Consider the following 23148-nt stretch of genomic DNA (forward strand, 5'->3'; position numbering starts at 1 on the left):
ATCTGATTCTATAAATAGATGCAACATGTTGGAAGGCCATGACCAGCTCCAGGTCTGGACGAGGAGTTTTCATGAGAAATGAGTTTTCACTGTGGCTTCTCTGCAGCCCTGAGCCCTTGCCCAAGGCTGGGGCTGGTGGGCAGGAGGACCTGCGCGTGGGAGCCAGGGACCAGCGTATGGAGCAGGTGACCGCCCCTTGACTCCTCTCCCTATGGAGGACTGCAGTGGGTTGGAGAGCGCCCAGGAGCAAGAGTCTGTCAGATCCAAGTTCCAACTTTACCCCGATTCAATTTCTCACAGCTTTATAAACTTTGGTTTCTTCATCTGTAAAGTAAACACTTCTCAGTGTTGTAACGCAGAGCAGATGAGCACATCAGGACATACAAAATTGTTTTGCCGATCACAGAAGTCCTATACTCCCATTCTTTCCTCCTTCTTCAGCTACCCATGATTATTAGTCCAACCCCCCCTTTCCCAGATTCCCCCCGCCAGGCAGGCTCTGTCTGGATGACACCAGGATGTGCAAGGCCCTGGTGATGATCCTGTAGGACAGGGGTCCCCCACCTCCGGGATCTGATGCCTGGTGATCTGAGGTGGAACTGATGTAATAATAATAGAAATAAAGTGCACAGTGTATGTAATGCTGTGGATGAGATGGTTGGATGGCATCACCAACTCCATGGACATGAGTTTGAGTAAGCTCCAGGAGTTGGTGATGGACTGGGAAGCCTGGCGTGCTGCAGTCCATGGGGTCACAAAGAGTCGGACACAACTGAGCAACTGAATTGAACTGAACTGAAATGTGATGCACTTGAATCATCCTGAAACCATCCCACTGCTCTGGTCCATGGAAAAATTATCTTCTGCAGAACTTGTCCCTGGTGCCAAAAAGGTTGGGGACCGCTTCCACAGAGTCAAAGCATCGTCTCGTCCAGGCTCAGTGGGGTTAAGGGTGTCACCTGTCCATGGGGGGGCAGAGTCTGGGGGCTTCTGGGAACGTGAACACACCCATGCTGACTTGTTTTCAGGAGCCCAAATGATTTCCCAGCCCAGAGCCGTTCCAGTCCAAGGTTTTCTCAGCTTCTTGGGAAAAAAACCAAAGGGAGCTCAAGAGTGGATACAGCAAGTTCTCTTCAGAACACATTCTTGGCCAGGCTCAGCTGCTTACTGATTCTGAATCTCTGGTGATTTGCTAGAAGTAGGGCCTCAGTCTTACATCATGAAATCTTTTCCTAGAGCACGAAGATTCTCTTCCTGCCTGCCTCCTCTATTTTGTGCCGAGAGGATGGAGACTTATGCATCAGTAAGATACTTGGCATACCTCTATGACTTCTCATTCAGAGAACTTCAGACACTCTGAAGACAAAGCTAAGCTCAGCTCAGTGACCTTCCATTACGGTCATGGTTATTTTCTAGGCAAGATCTCTCTACTTCTAGTTGATTATCAACAAATACCCCTCTCTTTCTCCTCTCGTGTAAGATTTGGGAGGGAGGCCTTAACAGGCTAACTTCTGTTTTTCTTTACTATTTTGTACTGATTTGACCTACACTAACACCATTTTTCCCTTAATTAGATCAGGTCATCACCCATATTGGAAAAGTCCCAGTTAGTATAAAGGCAAACCCTCATAGCTTGGAGTGTACTTTGGGTTAAACTCAGATGCCATCCTGATACCCTCCGTCTCAGGATCTTCTCTTTCCAAGCTGCTTCTCATCACATAACAATGGACAGGTCTACTGGAAGTTTTGGAGAAATTCTGTCAGACCTCAAGTCTGCCCAGGCCACAGGTATCTAAGGCCAAAAGAGAGGGCTGTGTTGAGTGAAAAGCAGTACTTTTCTCTGGGACTCTTGAAAGTTCATACCAATGTTTTTGAGGGGGACCCAAATGGTATTTCACATGAGTTTGCAAGCAAGTCTTTCCTGTGTTGGCCATCTGTAACATCGCCCGGGAAGTTGCAGCAAAACCCCTCAACCTCAGCTGAGCAGAAGACCTGATACTTGGTCAAGGGTGCTCCCATTAGCTGCCACTGACACAAGGCAACTGCTGAAGGCACCGCCGCTCTGGGGAAGCTGCATCTGATGTTGGGGTGTGTCTGCCCAGTCAGGGCCGTCATCATGGGCCTGCCAATGGGGCTGCTGCCCACAGATGTTGCCCTAGTGCTACTTCTGGGGTGGGTTCTTCCACCCCCATGGGGCAGCCACCACCAGAATCGGGCTACAGAGGCTGGTATGCAGGCTGTTCCCAGGGTGCACTGTGTCCATGATGCCCAGGACTGGCCTCCCTAAAGCAGGTACAGACCTTTCCTCCCACTTTCAGGCCACACTCTCACACTTCAGGCTAAACTAGTGCTGCTTTATGTGCCTGAAGTCTGTTTTTTTAAGCTTTTGGCTGCGCTGGGTCTTTGTTGCTATGAGCGGGCTTTCCCGAGCTGCAGCAAGTGGGGGGTTCGTCTCCAGTTGAGGTGTGTGGTCTTCTCATTGTGGTGGATTCTCTTGTTGCAGAGCACCAGCTCTAGAGCACATAGTCTTCTGCAGCTATGGTGCAGGGGCTAAGTTGCCCCACGGCATGTGGGATCTTCCCAGATCACGGATTGAACCTGTGTCTCCTGCATTGGCAGGTGGATTCTTAACAACTGGAACACCAGGGAAGTCCATGTTCCTGAAGTCTCACAGAGAGTTTTGCGAGGTAACAGCACTTTCAAATTTTATTTGCCTCCTCCTCTCACCCGCTGAGTCGCTGCAGTTTGCTCACAGGGGATGGACCAGTGGAAACTCCTGGGTCCTGGGCACCATGCTGTTCGCTCTTCTCACACTGAGCATGACGCTGAAGCAACCTGGTGAGCACTTTCCTAGGGGTGCTTCACTCCCTTGAACCATAAATCTATCTCCAATCCTCCTCCCAAATTCCAGCCAGAAGCACAGTTTGTAAACCTATTTTGTTACAGAGAAGCCTAACAGTGTGACTAATCAAAGACCTTCAAGGATAAAAGTACATTTCATTAGGACAAAATTATATGGCAGATGGAAAAAATAAAAATAAAGGACATACTGTCTCCAGATATTACATAAGAATTTTCATGTATTTTTTTGGTAACAGATGAAAATGAGTATCAAGTTGTCTACATGTTTAGATTCCATCAGACACATTTCAAAGTGATGTGTACTTTTCTTTTAAAACATTAACATTTGCAATCTGCTGAAAATTACACCCTTGGCAACCATGGATACTTACATGGAAAAACTGTGGAAGTTATCTTTAAAACAGGTGAGGGAGTGCAGAACTTTTCAAAATTCTTTGGAAAGAAAGGTGAGCTGTGAGCAAAAATGTTTGAAGACCTCCACTTTAGAGTGTGGTTATTTTTCTTTTTTTTGGCCGCACCACATGTGGGATCTTAATTCCTTGACCAGGAATTATGTTCCTCTGCATTGGAAGCCAGGAGTTTTAACCGCCAGACCACCAGGGAAGTCCCAAGTGTTTTGCAAAGATGCTCTTGACAAGTGACTCATTCCTATGAATTTTGTTTCACAGATTTCTTTTCATTGAAGTTTTTTACATTGTGTTTGTTCAAATCTGTTTTTCACTGGATACCCTGAAGAACAATAATTGTGTTAAAGAGTTAATGTTAGTTTGGTTCATCCTCCATCCTGAAGGGGCTGCTCCATCTACTGCTATTAGACACTGGCCTTAAGCAAGTAGACCTCAGGTTGCCATTCGCTACATGAGAGAACACACCTTGCTGGGACCATGAAAACACGTTTGATTTAAGGCCTCATCTGTTCCCGTTCTCTGCTGCCTTCTCCTCCTTCTGCTTTTTAACATTTAAAAAAAAGTTGGCAAAACTCAAGATTGGCAAGACGGATGAGTGGGAAGGGAACATAATTAGTGAGTAATCCTTAGTCTTCTCTGTGAAGTTATTTTTGTTGTCCTTCCAACCTCCAAATCACAGTTGGGAGGGAAGAGTGGAGAAGAAATGGGTAAGCTGATTATCAAGAGAATCCTTTCCTGATTGGAAAAAGAATTAAGTGTCCCAGGAGAAAGTGACGGACTCCTATGAATGCTTCCCAGGGAAGCATTTTCCTTCAATATTTCCACACTCCTTTCTGTTGGTGAACAAGCGAAGCAGCATTTAGTGGCTGGAAGTGGGCAAGTTCACTTCCTTCTTTGTTCTGGGAATGAACCGCAGGGTGACATCGAACAGTGAAAACTGGAAATGTAGCCAGCGAGGCACCGAACTGACATCTACGTATCTGTATTTATTTAACTCACGTTTTAAATTACATCCCACTTGGAAATTTGTTGGCAAAGACAGAGAAATTGCGTTTGTTAGTGATTGATACTGATAAGTCTATACACACAGATTTACATACATATCCACACACATATGCTTTATGGGAATGTTTACCTTTTGGCTCCTTGTGTTCGATGTTCTGACGATCAGCACTGCAGTCCCAAGAACAGCCCAGATGGTTGGTTCATGTTATACAAGCAAGTCTTCAAGCACCAGTGTTTATCAACCAACAACGTAGGCATTGTGACTAAGACGAAATGATCAGGTCTCCAGGGCTGCCCTTGTTGACCCTAGGCTCAATGTGAGGGCCATAAGGCTGTCACGTCTACACACACAGAGGGGGTGGCTGCAACTGCTGGGCCTGGATGTCTGTCTGGGAGCTCACTGTCCCAGTCCTCCTGGCCGCCCATGTTCAACCCGGGAGCGGGTATTTCTCGTTCTGATGACCTACATGCGTGTCCTCTGATAGGTGGGCCAAAGGGAACCTGAAAGAACCACAGAGTTTTGTTGAGCCACATGCCAGGCTAAACTCACAGCCATCGTGGTGAGAATGACCAGGCTGGATGCCCGTCCACTGCTGATCCAGAGCTTTGCAGTGACTAGACCCTCAGCTTGGGGGAAAGGCACCTCCAGTCACTGGGTATCATTGCCCCTACCCTGGGTCGGCAAGTTGTGAATGGAGATTCCATACGGAGGCTGGAACTTGCTACCCAAAAGCCCCACCTCTGAAGAGCCCAGAGGTGTATATCCAAGCAGGCTTCAATCTGCTTGCTGTTTTTGGCCAAGTGGGAGGAGGAACGTGGGAGAGCCCAGGACCTTCCCAGAGACGAGGAGGGCCCTGACTTGGTGTGGCTTCTTTCTGAGTGAATTCCGCTGGCTCGGGCACAGATGCTCACAGCTGCGTGAAGGGCGCTGCAGGGGGCATAATGGCCGCTGTGTGTGCCGCAGTACAAACCGTCCCACACAGGCTTGGGCCGGAGGAACAATGGGGCAACAAACAGCCTTCAGAACAATGCACTCATTTCCTGTCCTCACACTGGGCTGAATGAGGCTCAGTAGGCTGGTTCCACCTCACCAAGAGCCCTCCACAGACGCCATCATTTGAGCAGCCCGCTGTTCATCAGGCATGAAAGACACACAAAGAAGAGCAATGACAAGCGTTTGGGATGTTTCTTTTCTCCACCCTGCAAAGCACGATTTAATTTTTTTTTTTTTTTAAGGCCCAGATAAAACAGTGTGATAAAAACATTGGAGAGATGTTAGAAGCTATTTCAGTGTTAAGTCTTTCTGACATGAAATGCTTGTGATTCACTATCTCTGATAAAAATATGGGTGTGAAGCTCTCTGGGTTTTTCTGCTTGTCAGCAAGCCAACTGGCTCTGCCATGACCTCACCTCTCTCTGTCCTGCCCAAGCACCCAACCTCCTGCAGAAGAAAGTCCTACGGGGAGTTGGTTTCAGATTGTTGTTTACTCACTAAGTTATGCCTTTTCATACTGTTCATGGGGTTCTCAAGGCAAGAATACTGAAGTGGTTTGCCAATCCCTTCTCCAGTGGACCACATTTTGTTAGACCTCTCCACCAAGACCCATCTGTCTTGGGTGGCCCCACATAGCATGGCTTAGTTTCCCTGAGTTAGACAAGGCTGTGGCCTGTGTGATCAGATTGGCCTGTTGTCCGTGATTGTGGTTTCAGTCTGTCTGCCCTCTGATGCCCTCTCTCAGGGCCTACCGTCTTACTTGGGTTTCTCTTACCTTGGATGTAGGGTATCTCTTCATGGCTGCTCCAGCAAAGGACAGCCCAACTATGCCAAATTTGCTGGCATATTGAGTGCAGCACTTTCACAGCATCATCTTTCAGAATTTGAAATAGCTCAACTGAAATTCCATCACCTCCACTAGCTTTGTTTGTAGTGATGCTTCCTAAGGCCCACTTGACTTCACATTCCAGGATGTCTGGCTCTAGGTGAGTGATCACACCATCGTGATTACCTGGGTCATGAAGATCTTTTTTGTACAGTTCTCTGTGTATTCTTGCCACCTCTCTTCTTAACATCTTCTGCTTCTGTTAGGTTCATACCATTTCTGTCCTTTATTGAGCCCATCTTTGCATGAAATGTTCCCTTGATATCTCTAATTTTCTTGAACAGATCTCTAGTCTTTCCCATCCTATTGTTTTCCTCTATTTCTTTGCACTGATCACTGAGGAAGGCATTCTTATCTCTCCTTGCTATTCTTTGGAACTCTACTCTACATTCAAATGGGAATATCTTTCCCTTTCTCCTTTGCCTTTCGCTTCCCTTCTTTTCACAGCTATTTGTAAGGTCTCCTCAGACAGTCATTTTGCTTTTTTGCATTTCTTTTTCTTGGGGATGGTCTTGATTCCTGTCTCCTGTACAATATAACGAACCTCTGTTCATAGTTTATCAGGCACTCTGTCTATCAGATATAGTCCCTTAAATCTATTTTTCACTTCCACTGTATAGTCACAAGGGATCTGATTTAGGTCATACCTGAATGGTCTAGTGCTTTTCTCCACTTTCTTCAATTTCAGTCTGAATTTGGCAATAAGGAGTTCATGATCTGAGCCACAGTCAGCTCCCAGTCTTGTTTTTGCTGACTGTATAGAGCTTCTCCATCTTGGCTGCAAAGAATATAATCAATCTGATTTTGGTATTGACCATCTGGTGATGTCCATGTGTAGAGTCTTCTCTTGTGTGGTTGGAAGAGGGTGTTTGCTATGGCATAACTCTATTAGCCTTTGCCCTGCTTCCTTCTGTACTCCAAGGCCAAATTTGCCTGTTACTCTGGGTGTTTCTTGACTTCTTACTTTTGCATTCCAGTCCCCTATAATGAAAAGGACATTTTTTTTGGATATTAGTTCTAGGACAACAGACTGGTTCCAAATAGGAAAAGGAGTACATCAAGGCTGTATATTGTCACCCTGCTTATTTAACTTATATGCAGAGTACATCATGAGAAACGCTGGGCTGGAGGAAGCACAAGCTGGAATCAACATTGCCGGGAGAAATACCAATAACCTCAGATATGCAGATGACATCACCTTTATGGCAGAAAGTGAAGAACTACTTGAGAGTCTCTTGATGAAAGTGAAAGAGGAGAGTGAAAAAGTTGGCTTAAACCTCAACATTCAGAAAATTAAGATCATGGCATCCAGTCTCATCACTTCATGGCAAATAGATGGAGAAACAGTGGAAACAGTGGCTGACTTTATTTTTCTGGGCTCCAAAATCACTGAAGATGGTGATTGCAGCCATGAAATTAAAAGACGCCTACTCCTTGGAAGGAAAGTTATGACCAACCTAGACAGCATATTGAAAAGCAGAGACATTACTTTGTCAACAAAGTCCGTCTAGTCAAGGCTACGGTTTTTCCAGTGGTCATGTATGGATGTGAGAGTTGGACGGTGAAGAAAGCTGAGCGCCAAAAAATTGATGCTTTTGAACTGTGGTGTTGAAGAAGACTCTTGAGAGTCCCTTGGACTGCAAGGAGATCCAACCAGTCCATCCTAAAGGAGATCAGTCCTGGGTGGGTGTTCATTGGAAGGACTGATGTTGAAGCTGAAACTCCAATACTTTGGCCACCTTATGAGAAGAGCTGACTCATTTGAAAAGACCCTGATGCTGGGAAAGACTGACAGCAGGAGGAGAAGTGGACGACAGAGGAAAAGATGGTTGGATGGCATCACCGACTCAATGGACATGGGTTTGCATGGACTCCAGGAGTTGGTGATGGACAGAGAGGCCTGGCGTGCTGTGGTTCATGGGGTCGCAAGGAGTTGGACACGACTGAGCGACTGAACTGAACTGAACACTAAGTCATGTCTGACTCTTTGTGACTTCATGGACTGTAGCCCTCCAGGCTTCTCTGTCCATGGGATTTCCCAGGCAAGAATACTGGAGTGGGTTGCCATTTCCTTCTCCAGGGGCTCTTCCCAACCCAGGGATAGAACCCAAGTCTTCAGCACTGGCAGGTAGATTGTTTACCTCTGAGCCACCAGAGAAGCCTTAACTTGAATAGCTCCCAAATAATGACTATGATAATAGTAACAGCCAACAGCTACTTAAGCGCTTAAGTAGTAGGCCTAGTTCTAATTCCCTGAACCCTCACCAGATCCCTATGAGGTGAGTAGCATTCTTGGTCTTATTTTACAGATAAGGAAACTGAGGCATGGAGAAGGTGAACAACTTTCCTTTTGGCCATGCCGCATGGCTTATGGAATGTTAGCTCCCTGACCGGGGATCAAACCAGCACCCCCTGCAAGGGAAACGGGAAGTCTGAGGTTGACCAACTTGCCCAAGTTCATAACTTGCCTTATCAGATACATACCCAGCGTCTCCTGTGAAGCCACCTGTGCAGGTAATCTCCTCCTCCCCATGTCTGTGATGGAATGGCATCCATAGCTCTTGCACGAGACAGGCACATCTCAGGCGGGCATTGAGAGGGCTTCCAGGGCAGGCAGTGTTTTGAGGGGATACAAGAGAGGAAGGGGGAAGAAGCCTTGTTAATCTGAGTAGGGAAGGCATTTGGAGCAGCAACCCCAAAAGGCTGCTTATATTCATGTCTGCCCATTATTCAAACACAAGGAGACCCTCCATAGATCTGTTCAGAAGGCCATGCCCCACACGTAGAGTGCTCCTGAGTGTTGGGGCTGGCCGGGCCGACGGTGAGCATCCAGTATGCCTCCAGACTGCTGATGATGGTGGGAGGGTTTCAGAGGGGTCAGACAGTAGTAGCACGAAAGGAGAGGGCAGACTGGGGGACATCGCTTAAGACAGAAATATGCCCATGGGACTCTGGACCTGAAAGAGCCTTTAGACATGGTCCAGCCACTGCCTCATTTTGTAAGTGAAGGGCCGGGGGGCTCAAGGGTGAAACCCCAGCAAAACCAAGGTCCGCTTCTCCACCTGCAGAAAAGAACAGACCAGGAGCTTCCCTGGTGGTCCAGTGGTTAAGACTTAGCCTTCCAATGCAGGGGATCTAGGTTTGATCTCTGGTCAGGGAGTGAGGATCCCACATGACTTGTGGCCTAAAAACCAAAACATTAAAAAAAAAAAGGAGCAGTATTGTAACAAATTCAATAAAGACTTTAAAAATAGTCCACCTTAAAAAATCTTAAAAAGAGAGAACAAAACAAGTTAGAACTATTTGTCAAATACTCACTGAAGCCCAAATGCTGTGCTAATTGATGTCTTGGCAAAAATATAACAGGAAGGAGACTGAAGACACGAATCCTCCCCTCTCGAGGCTTACAATTTCCCTGGGGATTATACACGAGCCATAAAATTGACCACTGGTCAAAAAGAGACCACCTGACTCTTCCCTCATGAATCCAATCACAGTAAGAACAGGAGACATGAGTTCGAGGGAGGATCAGGTTAGAGCCATGGAACCTGGGAAGGGGGTCTATTAATAGAAGTGCACCTGGCTTCCTATTGAGGTAGACAAGACGGCTGTGAATTTGTAGAGAGAAAGTAAAAAACATGCAACGTGGAAATAAATACCTCTTGTGCCAAAGGACAAAGGAGCCATCAGTGAGAGCCACCCACACAGGCCGCAAACAGGCTTGTCTGGCGGGCACGGAGAGTGGTGAGAAATGATGTCATGAAGTGAAACTGGCATTAAAAGCGTTTGTTACACCATGAGGCAGCTGGCCCTCAGGAATCTGCCCTGGTTTCATGGCGCTGAGGAACAAACAGTCATAGGCAACACCACGAGAGGGGTCCATGCACCGTTTCCCAGCACATCACCACCGTCCCAACCAGGAAGTGACCTAATGGTGTCAGGAATGGTGATGGCACTTCTCACGGTCATCCAGGCGTGATGCTGGGCTCACACGACACATTGAGTAAGACAGACGCAGCCCTGACGGGGTGCGTGCTTTCCACAGGTGTGTTGAGTCACAGGCGTTCAGCAGAAAGTCAGCACTTTTTATGTCACTGAGAAGTAAGGAGGTCTAGCAATACTCAGATGTAGTAAACAATCAATGTATCTCGTGGATGTTTAAAGGTGTGAATAAAGTCCTGGGTTTATCCTGCCCTGTCACCGACTCCAGTGGAGAGACAGGCCTCCCCGCGTCACTCTTCCTGCTCTGCTGGCGGGGAGTGGGGTAGTGTGTGGTGGCCGTCCTGTGTGGTACCCCCATGTCTAGGTGTGCTGCCTCCCCGTAGAAGTTGTGGAAGAAAAGGTTCCCCTGCCATACAGCATACAGGAGGTGTATCAGGGGGCTGCTGTAACAAACTGTTACATGTTCAGTGACTTAAAACAATACAAATGTGCTATTTTGCAGTTCTGGAAGCCGGAAGTTCAAAACAACTCTGACCAGACTAAATTAAGAGGCTTCTTGCTTTAAAAAAAACAAAAAAACAAAAACATGTATTTATTTGGCCGATTTGGGTCTTAGCTGTGGCACTTGGGAACTTCATTGTGTCCTGTGGGCCCTTTCACTGTGGTACACAGATTCTCTCATCGCGGTGCGCACAGGCCCAGTTGCTCGTCGCACGTGGGACCCCAGTTCCCTGACCACGGATCGAGCCCAAGTCCCTTGCATTGCAAGGTGGATTCTTAACCACTGGACCACCAGGGAAATCCCCAGGGTGTTTCTTTTAGAAACTCTAGGGGACAATCCATTTCCTCGCTGGTTCGTTTCTAGAGACGTCCTCCATTTCTCAGCTCATGGCCTCTTCCTCCACCTTCAGAGCCCCCAGGGGGGCATCTCCAGATTTCTGTCTCTGACCTCTTCTTCTGCCATTGGATCCTTCTCAGAGTCTGACTCTTCTGCTCTTCTCTAATGAAGATCCTTATGATTACAATGGGTCCACCTGAACAATCCAGGATAATCTTCCTGTCTTAACATCCTTAATTTAAAATCAGCTGCAAAGTCCCTTTTGCCACGTGTGGCAATGTACTCACTATGGGCGTGAGGGCGCGGATATCTTTGGGGGACCATCGTTCTGTTGACGGCACAAGAACAGATGAACTGCACATTGCACAGACATTAGCACTTACTTCTAGAGCCCTTGCTCACCATGTGACCTGGCCTCGATTGTTTTCCTGCTGAATAGCTCTGCCCTGAACCTTCTCTACATTCAATGACATTTGATTTCACCAAGAGGCCTCTCTGGATGGAAGCAGCTTTAGCAGGCTGGACTCAGAGAGAAGCCCAGTGTTTGATGCAAGTAAACATCCCAGGCCATCTCTTTTTCTCAAGTTAATTATAAGCATCTTGATGTTTGCTATTGCCGATAGGTTTACCAATTTTCTATTAACGAATTTTTCCTCATAGCTACACAATGAGGAGGCCTGTCTCTTCTGGGTGTGCAGATGAATAAAAGCAAGGCCTGGAAAGGACTGGCTGGGCCTGAAAGTAGAGCTTAGTGATGCAGAAGTCAGAATTACTTGGGTTTGGAATTTTGGCTTCAGCATTTCACGCCTTTGCCTCTAACTGAAAGAGTGGAACCTCTCAGGTCTTACTCGTTTAAGTTACAGCTTAGAGTTACAACGAGATCAAAATTCTTTCATTCGTCCTCTGTTAGCACATGTCCTTTTTATGGGCTTTGAACAAAGCTGTGTGACCCTGGGTAAGCGATTTAATCTCTCTGATACTCACTCCCTTATCTCTGAAGTGGAGATGCCAATTCCGACCTCTGAGTTTTGTGCTAAATAATTACATCGAGTTATTGTTAAGTTCTCACATAGCCCTTGATAACAGTGTGCGTGTGAGCTTGCTTAGTCACGTCCAACTTTTTGTTACCCCATGGACTGCTGCCCGCCAGGCTCCTCTGTTCATGGGATTTTCCAGGCAAGAATGCTGGAGTGGGTAGCCATTTCCTCCTCCAGATCTTTGTGGCCCAGGGATCGAACCTGCGTCTCCTGCATCTCCTGCACTGGTAGGTGAATTCTTTACCCCTTTGCCACCTGGGAAGCCCCACGATAGTTGCAGCCAAATCTTTCATGAAATGTCAACACTCCCAATGTCTGGGCTTGAATCTTTCATGAGATGCTTTGTTATGCTCATGACAGATCTCTTTTGAATGCAATTATGAGGATTTGTGCAATCACTCAGTAGCTATATACTATTAGTCATTTTCTCAGGCTATTGATGAATATTCTTCACATAACAGAGCCAAGATTCTTACTAAAGATAAGACAAATTACACTGATTTCTTTTTTCAGTCAACTACCTCTGTCTTTCAATATTAGGAGATTAGATAAGTCAGAGCAGTTTTCATTAAAAAAATCTTAAGAGATTAGTACTCAGTTATCTATTATTTTGTAATTCATTTGGTGAGTATTATTTCTAGTATAATATATGTAATATATATATGTAACTGTTTTATATATATATATATATATAACTACATATATATATATATATGTAACTGTTTTATATATATATATATATATAACTACATATATATATATATATGTAACTGTTCATTTTGTTACATTTAAATCTTATTGTGTTTTTAAGGACCCCTATCCTTAATCACTTTCTTGGCCAAATTATTATGCAATTTTTTCATATAAAAATGGAAATACTAAAATGAATTTACACCTATAGGATGCTTGTCAAAAAATTATTTTACAGTTTTTTATGTTTCAAACTTAAAGCACCTTAACAGAAATAAAACTGCTCATTCAAAGTCTTCTTAATTTATTCCAGATACTGTCAGTGGGAAGACATGTATTTCTGTCTCTGTAATCAAGGTATGCTACTGCCTGCTGTTCATCATCTCGTATTTTCCCATGTGGCTAGCTAGCATTTTGTAATCTTTAATAATCTGTGCAAGCAGGCATACATTCAATTATGCATTATGACGAATGAATAGTCAATTCCTTCACTAATCTTATTAGTAGGGAAATGAGGGGCACATCATCTTTCTGTGGCAGGTCTCACCTTCTGGTTTCTGAAAATGGCCACAGCAATATATATGCCATCTCACTTGATTTTCTCTTTTTTTGGCAGCACCATGTGGCATGGGGATCTAGTTCCCGGACCAGGGATCGAACATACGCCTCCTGCATCAGAAGTGAGGAGTCTTAACCACTGGACTGGCCAGGGAAGTCCCTCAGTTGATTTTCTTACAATATGATGTTGCTATTTTCTTTTTTTAAAGAAAGAAATCACATTTTATTTATTTATTTGGCCATATCTCATGGCTTGAGGGATCTTAGTACCCCCAACAGGGATCAAACCTGGAACTCCTGCAGTAAAGGCAGGAAATCTTGCTATTTGTCCCGAGTGGTGGCAATCTGTGTTCCCTCCCCTTGAATGCAGGAAAATCCCTGTATCTGCTTTGACTCACAGAATGTGATAGTAGCGAGCCTGTCGCATAAGCAGTGATACAGCATCCACCTGCTTCTGTCTCTGTACTCGCCTAGGGAACCCAGCCGCCATGTTGTGAGGAAGTCCAAACCACATGGAGACACCACACAGAATTCCAGCCTTAGCTGAGGTTCAGGCTAAAGGCCAACATCAACCACCAGACAGGCCTTCAGATCACAGCTACCCATAGAACTTTCTGCATTATGGATATTTTCTGTTTGTGCTTACTACCATATGAGGCCATGGAGCAACTACAATGTAGTTAGTGTGAATGAAAAGTAAATTTTAACTTCAGTTCATTTAAATTCAAGTAACTGCACATGGCTAATGGCTGCCACACTGGATAGGTTAGCCCTCAGCCTTTGCATCTTCTTGCAGAAGCAACCATCATCATGAAGCAGAAACGAGCCATCCCTACTGGGCTCTCTCCACACTCCTAGCTCTTGGAAGCATGCAAGAGAAATAATTATTGTTGGTTTAAGCCACTCAGTTTTGGGGTGATTTGTTATACAGCTGTCGATAATGAATACACTCTACTATTTTGCTTGATTTTTTTGTTCTCTATAGCAAATAAAGATACACAAGCCTCTTCCATCTTGTGTGTGTGTGTGGCTCTGCTGGGTCTTTGTTGCTGTGAGTGGACTTTCTCTAGTGGCAGCAAGCGAGGGCTACTCTCTAGTTGTGGTTTGAGGGCTTTTCATTGCAATGCTTCTCCTGTTGCAGAGCATTGGCTCCAGGGCTCAGGCTTCAGTGGCTGGGGCAGAAGTGAGAAGTCTTAACCACTGCACTGGACAGGCTTAGCTGCTCTGTGGCATGTGGGATCTTCCCGGACCAGGGATCCAACTGGTGTCCCCTGCACTGGCAGGAGGATTCTTATCCACTGTACCCCTAGGGATCCACAAGCCTGTTCCACTTTTCAAAAGCCTTGTAGTTATGGTGTCTCTTCAGAGCTAGATTTCTTGAACAAGTTGCCTACACTTCACCATCCTTACTCATAGCTTACTCACTAGTCCACACCCACTAGGATCTGGATATGGATGAGGTCACCGTACCATTAGTTCAGGCTTATTCCTCTCACTTGGAAAATGTGGTGCTCCAGCACCCACCCTGTCTTTTTCCCTACCTGTTTCTAAGTAAATCTCACTCTGGCAGAAAAAGCCACCTCAGGCTTCCCTGGTAGCTCGGCTGGTAAAGAATCCACCTGCAACGCAGGAGACCCCAGTTCAATTCGTGGATCAGGAAGATCCTCTGGAGAAGGGATAGGTTACCCACTCCAGTATTCCTGGGCTTCCCGGGTGGCTCAGACAGTAAAGACTCCGCCACAATACAGGAGACCTAGGCTCGATCCCTGGGTTGGGAAGATCCCCTGGAGGGCATGGCAACCCACTCCAGTATTCTTGCCTGGTGAATCCCAGAAGAGATGGGATTCTTCTGGGAATGGACAGAACAGCCTGGCAGGCTACAGCCCTTTGGGTTGCAAAGAGTCAGAAACGACTGAGCAACCAAGCCCAGCACTCAGCACTCCTAGATGAGAAATTGCTAAAACAAACAAACAAAAAATGCACTCTTCTGGTAGACTAGTAAAAGATACCCCTTTAAGACACCCTTACCTGAAGCCTGACCCAGACAGAGGCTGGACAAGTGGAATGTGGGTGGATTTCAGCCCCTCCTCCCCCTACCCCCCGGCCCAGGGCCAGCCACCCTCACCCAGGGCACCAGCATCATGGAACAGCGTGACTCAGGTGATTGCTGTTTCTGGGGCACCCGGAGCTTCCTCACACATGGTCACCAACACTCAGCTCACGGGGTGCTCTGGCCCCCTGTGGACACCTGTGGCCCATGAAGTCTCTTGAGGGGACATCTCATGAAGCACCCTGGATGTGAACTCCCTTCCCAGCTCAAGAACTCCCCCAACTCTTCCCATCCCAAGAGCAAAATCCTTGGGGTCTTCAAAGGGAGATGTCTTCCTAGGACTCCTCCCCGTGGCAAGGCTGCACCAGGATCCTCGGTGAAATGCAGGGACCCACCCGCCTGCTCCACTGTGTAGCATGAAGACTGCTAGGAAAACAGCTCTTCCTGAGGGCGTCTTTCTCTGCTCCACAGCGTTCAGATCCACTCACGGGGCATGACTGGGGCCGTGGACCACGCAGCCCTCCCTAGCGCGTCCTCCTTCTTTACTCTGTACACCTCCCAGCATCAACTCCCAGAGTCCCTCCTGTGATCCTCTTTTCCCTTCACAAAGCTCGCTGGCCCACCAGGCCTCAGATGTCATCAGGGGACCCAAAGGAACTTTATGATGGTAAAGTAAGTAAAACTCCCAAATGCTATTTTTTGCCCAAATTAGCCAGACATCTGGGTGGAGGGTGTGGTTTAGGGTTTCAATTTCCTAGAACATAGTAACTCGATTACAAAAATGGGGTGATATTTCCATGACAGCAGGTCTTCAGAAGTGGGATGGGTTACCTTCTGTGTCCGCTGGGCCGATCCAAGTTCATGGCACAGGAGGCTGGGGAGGTGGCTGTGTTCATAGTCTCCGCAGGCCTGAGACACAGCAAAACAAGTGATACTCAAAGATATCCAAAGGTTAAAAACAACAAAATTCTGTAAAGCAATTATCCCTCAATAAAAAAAATAAATTAAGAAAACCCAAAAAGACACATTAGGACCTGACCCTCACACAGTTCAGCTTGGGGATACCTGGTTCAATATGCGAAATGTTCCAGTCCAATAAGGGCCAGTTTATAACAAGGGGTTCTGAACTGTTTGAAAGATCCCAAAGTATTAGTAAGTATATTGATTGTAACCAAATGCAAATTTTTCCAGGGAAACATGCCACACACTTTTCCCCCCTTATTACTCAGCTTTGGGACACTAAATTAATAAATGCATTGGCTGTTAACCAGATGATATGCTTTTACATTTTTGGTCTAGGTTGAATAAACTCAGTGGTACTAAACAGATTAGAGTTTTCAAGAGAAAAGGAAATAATATTCTTCCCAAGATTATGTTCTTGGATATCACTGTCAAAATGTTGTCTGACTAGAAAACATTTCAGGAATGATTACCTTTCTTGTGTGTTTAATGGATTTTTCTTCTTCAGTATTAACTCTCATAATTCCTTCTCAAAATCTTGTGAAGTAGATCTATTTCCTTTCTAATCTGAATAAACCTACAGTCCTCAAAAATGATACTGATGGTTACTAAAATAGAACATTTTCAAGAAAATCTTTCAATCATACATACTTTCTGGATAATTTTATATTTAAAATCAAATGTCTTTAGATTTTTCTAGGTCCTCTGATATAAATGTGGCATAGTGGGAAATTGTATTTAGAAGATTTATGTTGATAGTTCAAGAAACTGGCCAGTTAGATTAAATTTTCAACCTATAACTTGGATACTGATTCTTCTGTAGAACAAAGCTAGAAAGAATTCCCTCTGCCTGCTGGCCCCTTGGGATAACTGGGTGTGGTTTATTTTCTTCTCTGACTGGAACAAAGATATGCAGGAAAATCTTCTTTCTACAACTCAAATTCCTTGTTCTTACAAACAAGCTTAAGAGAGAGAGAAAAAAAAGCAGCAGATCAAGCCTGGCTTAATCGTTTGCTTATATTGGTGCATATACTGGATTTTTTCCAGGTTAACAAAAATAAAGCCACAGGGAAGACGTATGCAGCCGTATATTTAAGCTACTGGCTCACACACAGTTTATTGGCTACAAGTATATAAAAGATACGAAGGCGGAAGAAAAACAGTAAGCAGTTATGAGACATAACAAGTTTTCTTATTCTTTATTACTTTAAAGGAAGCTGGAACTCGATAACAATACACCACATACAGTTCAGAACCAAACAAAGGCTGCTTAGTTATTTATTTTGCATTTGCTCTTTTTAGGAAGTGAGGAAAAAACAGCTCTATTGGCACTCAAGTTTATTTTCAATTAAAATCCCCATAAATTAGAAAACCTCCCATAAAACAGTGGAAATGGAAAAAAAATGTTATTCAGAAAAAACTTTTAAGTATCCTAGTTTTCTGTAGCGCGCTGGGTTATGTGATCAGTCTCATAAGGCCACTTAAAAAAATTATTCAGCCTCTGTATTCTTCTTTAGGATAATACATAATAGTGTCTGGCCCTCTGACGGAAATACAAGAACAATTTATACTTGCCCAGTTTCAAGCACTGAAAACACCTTCCCCTCCCCCCACAATTTTGCTATTTGCTCAAGTCTCAAACGAATAAACAAGTGGTGCTGAGAGACCAGGGTCCTTGCTGCCATTGTGTTTTTTCTATTTAAAATTCAGAGTATTAAACACAGTTGAGTAAATCCAAGCATACATGACATACCGTTATCACATACCGGAAGCTCCAATCAAGAGCACTGGGCAAAGGCCCATTTCATAACATCATTAAGATGCACCGAACACTGCTGTTCAGAGAGGCTTTGTCAAAGCAGATAATAATGGCCTGTCAGAAGTGTGCAAACTGAAATTTATATTAAATTGTCCTTTTCCTCCTTTATTAGTATGGAATCCAGTTGCATTTCTAGTATATGGGCTCAGAGGTTCACTGAAAAGGCTTCCAGGTTTTAAGACTGTGAAATATCACCACAGTGAAGTACTAACAACAACAACAAAAAAATTAACTGAAAAACATTTGAGTAAGTAGGTGCGGGTATAGTAATCAACCATAATGACTTTATCAAAACAAAAGAAGGAGTTTCTCAGGGGTGTGAAGGTAGACTGAACTTGTGAGTCATAAGGTGGAGTGTTTAATTTGGAACAAGTCAAATAAAAGCACTGCTTTCTTTTCCTTAAAAACCTTTGGGACTCTTTATGTTATGTTATAATCTCAGGAAAGAAAGCTCATTCATTAAAAAAAATTTTTTTTTCCATTTTAAGTCCTGCTGAGTGAAGATGCCTGGGAGACAAATTTTACAAGCTGGCTTCCTGAGTGTAGTCGTAAGTAGGATGTTATCTGGAGAGGCGATGGTAAAATTTTACTTCTTTAGACTCGATATTTTTCTTTGCCGTGTTCATTGATCACACATATGTGCTGAAACAATAAAGGATTTAAATGCATCAGCCTCTTAACAAAATAAGAAGTGCAGAAAATGGGATGCAGTAATATCATCTCCTACTTTGTTACTCTTCATTTAAATACATATGAACTGGGCTGGCCAAAAAGTTCCTTTGGTTTTTTTTTCTTTGGTTTTCAAGTAAAAATTAAAGATACAGTTTTCGTTTTCACCAAGAACTTTATTGAACAACATATTTGCTGTTTTGTTCCACTACTTTCTGCCATTTTCAGGCACCTTCATAACTCCGTCTTCCCAAAACTTTTCATCTTTCTGAGCAAAGGACTGTTGCAGGTGCCTTTTACAGCCTTCCTAGGAATTGTAATTTTATTGTTCCATGAAGAGAATTTTGTAAAGACCAAAATAAATGGGCATCCGAAGATGCAATGTCTGGTGAATACAGTGGATGAATCGGAACTTCCCAGCTAAGCTGTAACAGCTTTTGCCTGGTCATCAAAGAAACATGCGCTCTTGCGTTATCCTGATGGAAGATTATGCATTTTCTGTTTGCGAGCTGCTTTTAGTTGGTCTAACCGGGTGCAGTACTTGTTGGAATGAATTGTTTGGTTTTCCAGAAAAAGCTCATAATAGAGGATTCCCTGCCAATCCCACCATATACACAACATCACCTTCTTTGGGTGAAGACTGGCATTTGGTGTGGTTGGTGATGATTCACTTTGGTTGCCCCAAAATCACTTCCATTCCACATTATTGTACAGTATCCACTTTTCATCACCCATCACAATTTGTTTTAAAGACAATGTTTTCATTATGTTTCAATAGAGAATCACATGTGCACATATGGTCAAGAAGGTTTTTTGTTTTGCTATAAACTTATGTGGAACCCAAACACCAAAGTGATTAGCATAACCAAGCTGGTACAAATGGTTTTCAACACTTGATTTGGATATTTTGAGTATGTTGGCTATCTCCCACATGGTATAACATTGATTATTCTCAATTAATGTCTTGATTTGATATCTATCAACTTCAACTGGTCTACCCGACCATGGAGCATTGTCCAGCAAGAAATCTCTAGCACGAAACTTTGCAAACTGCGCTAGACACATATCATCAGCCACAGTACCTTCTCCATACACTGCACAAGTCTTTTTTTGCATTTCGGTTGTGTCTTTACCTTTCTTGAAGTAATAAAACATAATATGTCGACAATGTTGCTTTTTTCTTCCATCTTCAATATTAAAATGGCTACACAAAAATTCACTAATTTTGATTTTTTTAGAAAAAGATGCACACTGATATGACAGCTGTCACAATAAAATCTAATAAAATTGCTTTGAATGAAGACAATCAAGCGCTACTAGGGCCACCTTATGGAAAAAGATGAACCAACTTTTTGGCCAACCCAGTATGTATTTATTTATATGTGTATGTATTTATATGTGTATGTATTATGCACATACATATTATGTATATGCACATACACATGCACATATATATGTACACATGTAGGTATCTGTAAAATCTAAAGAGACCATTACACTAAGACAAAAATTTCTTCACTGTTTGAGTTTTGAGCTCTTTTCTGAATCTGGCTTTGTAGGTCTGAAACAACAAGATATACGCTGAGGGTTGTGGAATATAGGTAGCGGTGGAGATAGACGTGTCCTACTGGTAAAGTTACAGCTTCTACAGTGCAGAGAGAAGCAGTTGTAGTAAACACAAACACCGACTCTCCTTTGATCCTTTTTGGGTAGCCAGAAATGTGTCAGAAGTATTTTGATGGCAAGCAACAGAAGTGGCGTTGGGTTAAGGTAAGCAAAGCGGTGGGGGGTGCGGGGGGCTGTCACTGGTAGGAGACGGGTAGCTTGCAAAGGCAGAGGAAGAGCAGAGTAGTGCAGCAAGTGGAAGCCAGAAACAGGCTCCAGAAAGCAGCCCAGGCCTAAACCCCGAACCTCTTGGTCTCTGTGGCTCTTGGTTTAAGTTTCTAAATCCCAGGGGAGAGAGACGGACTGGTCCACTTTGGGTTTGGTGTTTTACCTCCAGATCATTCAGCAGTGGTCAGGGTCACACACCTGAAGGTCCATGTCTATAGCCATTTCTCCCAAGGGGAAAGAGTTATGAGCTACAAGCCACTGTAATTGGAAACTTCTAGATCTCAAGCACTGACACTAAACAGTTTATTGAGTATTGACTGTTAGTATGGTTGATGGAGACACAGTTGATGACGATGGAGAAAACTCAGCAGCAAGCTGTCTTTCTGCTTATTTCCTTCGTACAAAATAGAGACAATCATAACTGCTTCCATCATCCTAATACCAACCTTGCTGGGCAGTGGTGGGAATTCACTGAGACTAAGAATGCCAAGTGCCCAAAACAATCCTGACACAGAAGACACTCAATAAATGGCAGTCATCATTGTGGCTATTTTAAAAATCTGTTAAATTGGTTTCATTGCAATGTTCTTGTGAAAACGGGGCTAGGCATTTGCATGCAAGACTTACATTTAGATCTCTGAAGTATTCATTGTAATCTAAGGCATAACCCACCACAAATAAGTTTGGAATCTCAAATCCAGCATCTGAACAGAGAGAGAGGGAAAAAAAAAAAAGAACACAATTTAAATAACATAAATATAAAGCCACCATAAGCTGCTGTTGGCACTTAACATGTGAGGACCTTCCATTAGGCAGAAAGAAGTGAGAAAAGTGGCAAACGACGCATAAGAGGAACCCAGTAGGACCCGGGCCAGAGTGACTACTCAAGGAGACAGGACAAACCAATAAACAGACAGTGAAAAATGACTGCAGTCCTTGTAGACAAAGCTGAGAAAGGGGTCAGGAAGCCCCACGGATAACAAGAGTATGTCTGAGTCAGGCATATAGTGCTGTTTTTTCAAAGCAAGCAGTATCCAATGATATCATGCCAAAGGAAACACTGCAAAAAGCATGAAGCGCAGTTCAATCAGAAGGTATCCCAATGCTGTAATATGTGAATAGGAAGCCATCCTCCCACTGAACTCACTGTCCTCGGCGGGATAAAGGGCTAGAAAACAAAACCTGAGAGACAAGGTGAAAGGAGATGGGACTCTTCAGCTTGAGGAAGACAAGGCTAAGGGTTACTCGAATGCTAGCCTTTGACTCCACAATGCAGATGACAGCAATTAACTCTGTCTCCACTGAGGTCAGGATGAGAGTGTGCATGTGTGCTCAGTCGCTCAGGTGTATCCGATTCCTTGGGATCCCGTGCACTGTAGCCTGCCAGGCTCCTCTGTCCGTGGAATTTTCCAGGCAAGAATACTGGAGTGGGTTTGCCATTTCCTTCTCCAGGGGATCTTCCCAAGCCAGGGATCGAACCCATATCCCCTGCATTTGCAGGAAGATTCTTTTCCACTGAGCCACAGCCCGTTAAGGTACTCAGGTTAAGTAAAAAAATGAATATATTGAAAGATGATTTTTATTGAAAAGGAATTTTTTAAAAGATTTTTTAATGTGGACCATTTTAAAAGTCTTTATTGACTTTGTTTCAGTATTGCTTCTGTTTTATGTTTTGGTTTTTCGCCCGTGAGGCATGTGGGATCTCAGATTCCCACCCTGGGATCTACCCTGGCAAAGTCCTAATCACTAGACCATGAGGGAAGTCCTTGAAAAGGATTCTTAAGGAGCATGAAATAGCTCTTCTTCCTCAGGTTTTAAAACTGAATAAATGTGCCTATAGCCCAATGATTTTTCAAATTCTTTCCAACGTTGGGGAATCTTCTGTTAGTTTATTACAGTATTCCAAATGAGAGATGTACTTGCTTATTTTTACAAAACAGTACTTTGGCATAGCCAGTGGACTTACAGCACAGAGAAAGTTACCGCCGTGGTTGACTACTCACCTCCTCATTGGTCCTTCTGATCAAGGATGCTTTCACATGGAGAAACCAACTGGTTCCTGCCCGCAGAAAGTGCTAGAGGGGAGGGACTTGTTTTTCTAAGGATTGCACTGTGTGTCACTGTTAGAAAGCCCGTTTGATCCCTCCAAACTGTAGGTTTCTTGAGAAAAATAATCAAAGAGGAGAAGCAGAGCAGAAGAAAAGGTGTCAGAAGATACAAGTGTCATTGAGCATAGAGGAAAAAGTCAACTATGAAAAAGGACCAAAAAGTACAAAGCCTCAGAAATCCGGGAAGAAAGACAAAAAAACAAAGATTCTGAGTTAGCTAAAAGAATATTAGCAATTCCCAGGAACCCCTGGTTGTTAAGATAATGATGACTTTACAGTGAGTAATGCAATCTCTACAATGGGCATGGGCAACTCAGACTGGGGAAAAGTCGGTTCAAAAGGTCAAACCTTCAAAGCTGTCATGCAGTAAAAAGAACCTTGGACCAGCAGGTCAGGAGAACAGCCAGGAAAGAGCTGACTGGTCTCCAGCCGGTAAGTGAGTGCAGTTCCTACCCTTCTATTTGCAGTTGCAGATGCTACTTACAGATGG

At 44.1% G+C, this 23148-nt stretch overlaps 1 protein-coding gene across 6 annotated transcripts in view; it reads right to left on the reverse strand.

Annotated features, from left to right (window-relative positions):
* The window catches only part of PRTFDC1 (phosphoribosyl transferase domain containing 1), a 124957-nt gene that overhangs the window by 9498 nt on the left and 92311 nt on the right, over positions 1–23148 (reverse strand). The window contains exons 8-11 of one of the 6 annotated variants that reach the window (XM_043479087.1): positions 21178–21254; positions 16101–16178; positions 8639–8755; positions 1846–4775 (exon numbers count right to left, since the gene is read on the reverse strand). In XM_043479087.1, the coding sequence (XP_043335022.1) occupies positions 4587–4775; positions 8639–8755; positions 16101–16178; positions 21178–21254 (461 nt within the window). In that variant the 3' untranslated portion in view covers positions 1846–4586. Of the gene's footprint in view, positions 1–1845; positions 4776–7086; positions 7136–8638; positions 11263–16100; positions 16179–17402; positions 18691–21177; positions 21255–23148 lie in introns of those variants that run through there. The other 5 variants (XM_043479090.1, XR_006271498.1, XM_043479089.1 and 2 more) reach the window with 5 other exon arrangements.

The sequence above is a fragment of the Cervus canadensis genome, chromosome 10 (assembly GCF_019320065.1).
Source record: "Cervus canadensis isolate Bull #8, Minnesota chromosome 10, ASM1932006v1, whole genome shotgun sequence".
NCBI lineage: Eukaryota > Metazoa > Chordata > Mammalia > Artiodactyla > Cervidae > Cervus > Cervus canadensis.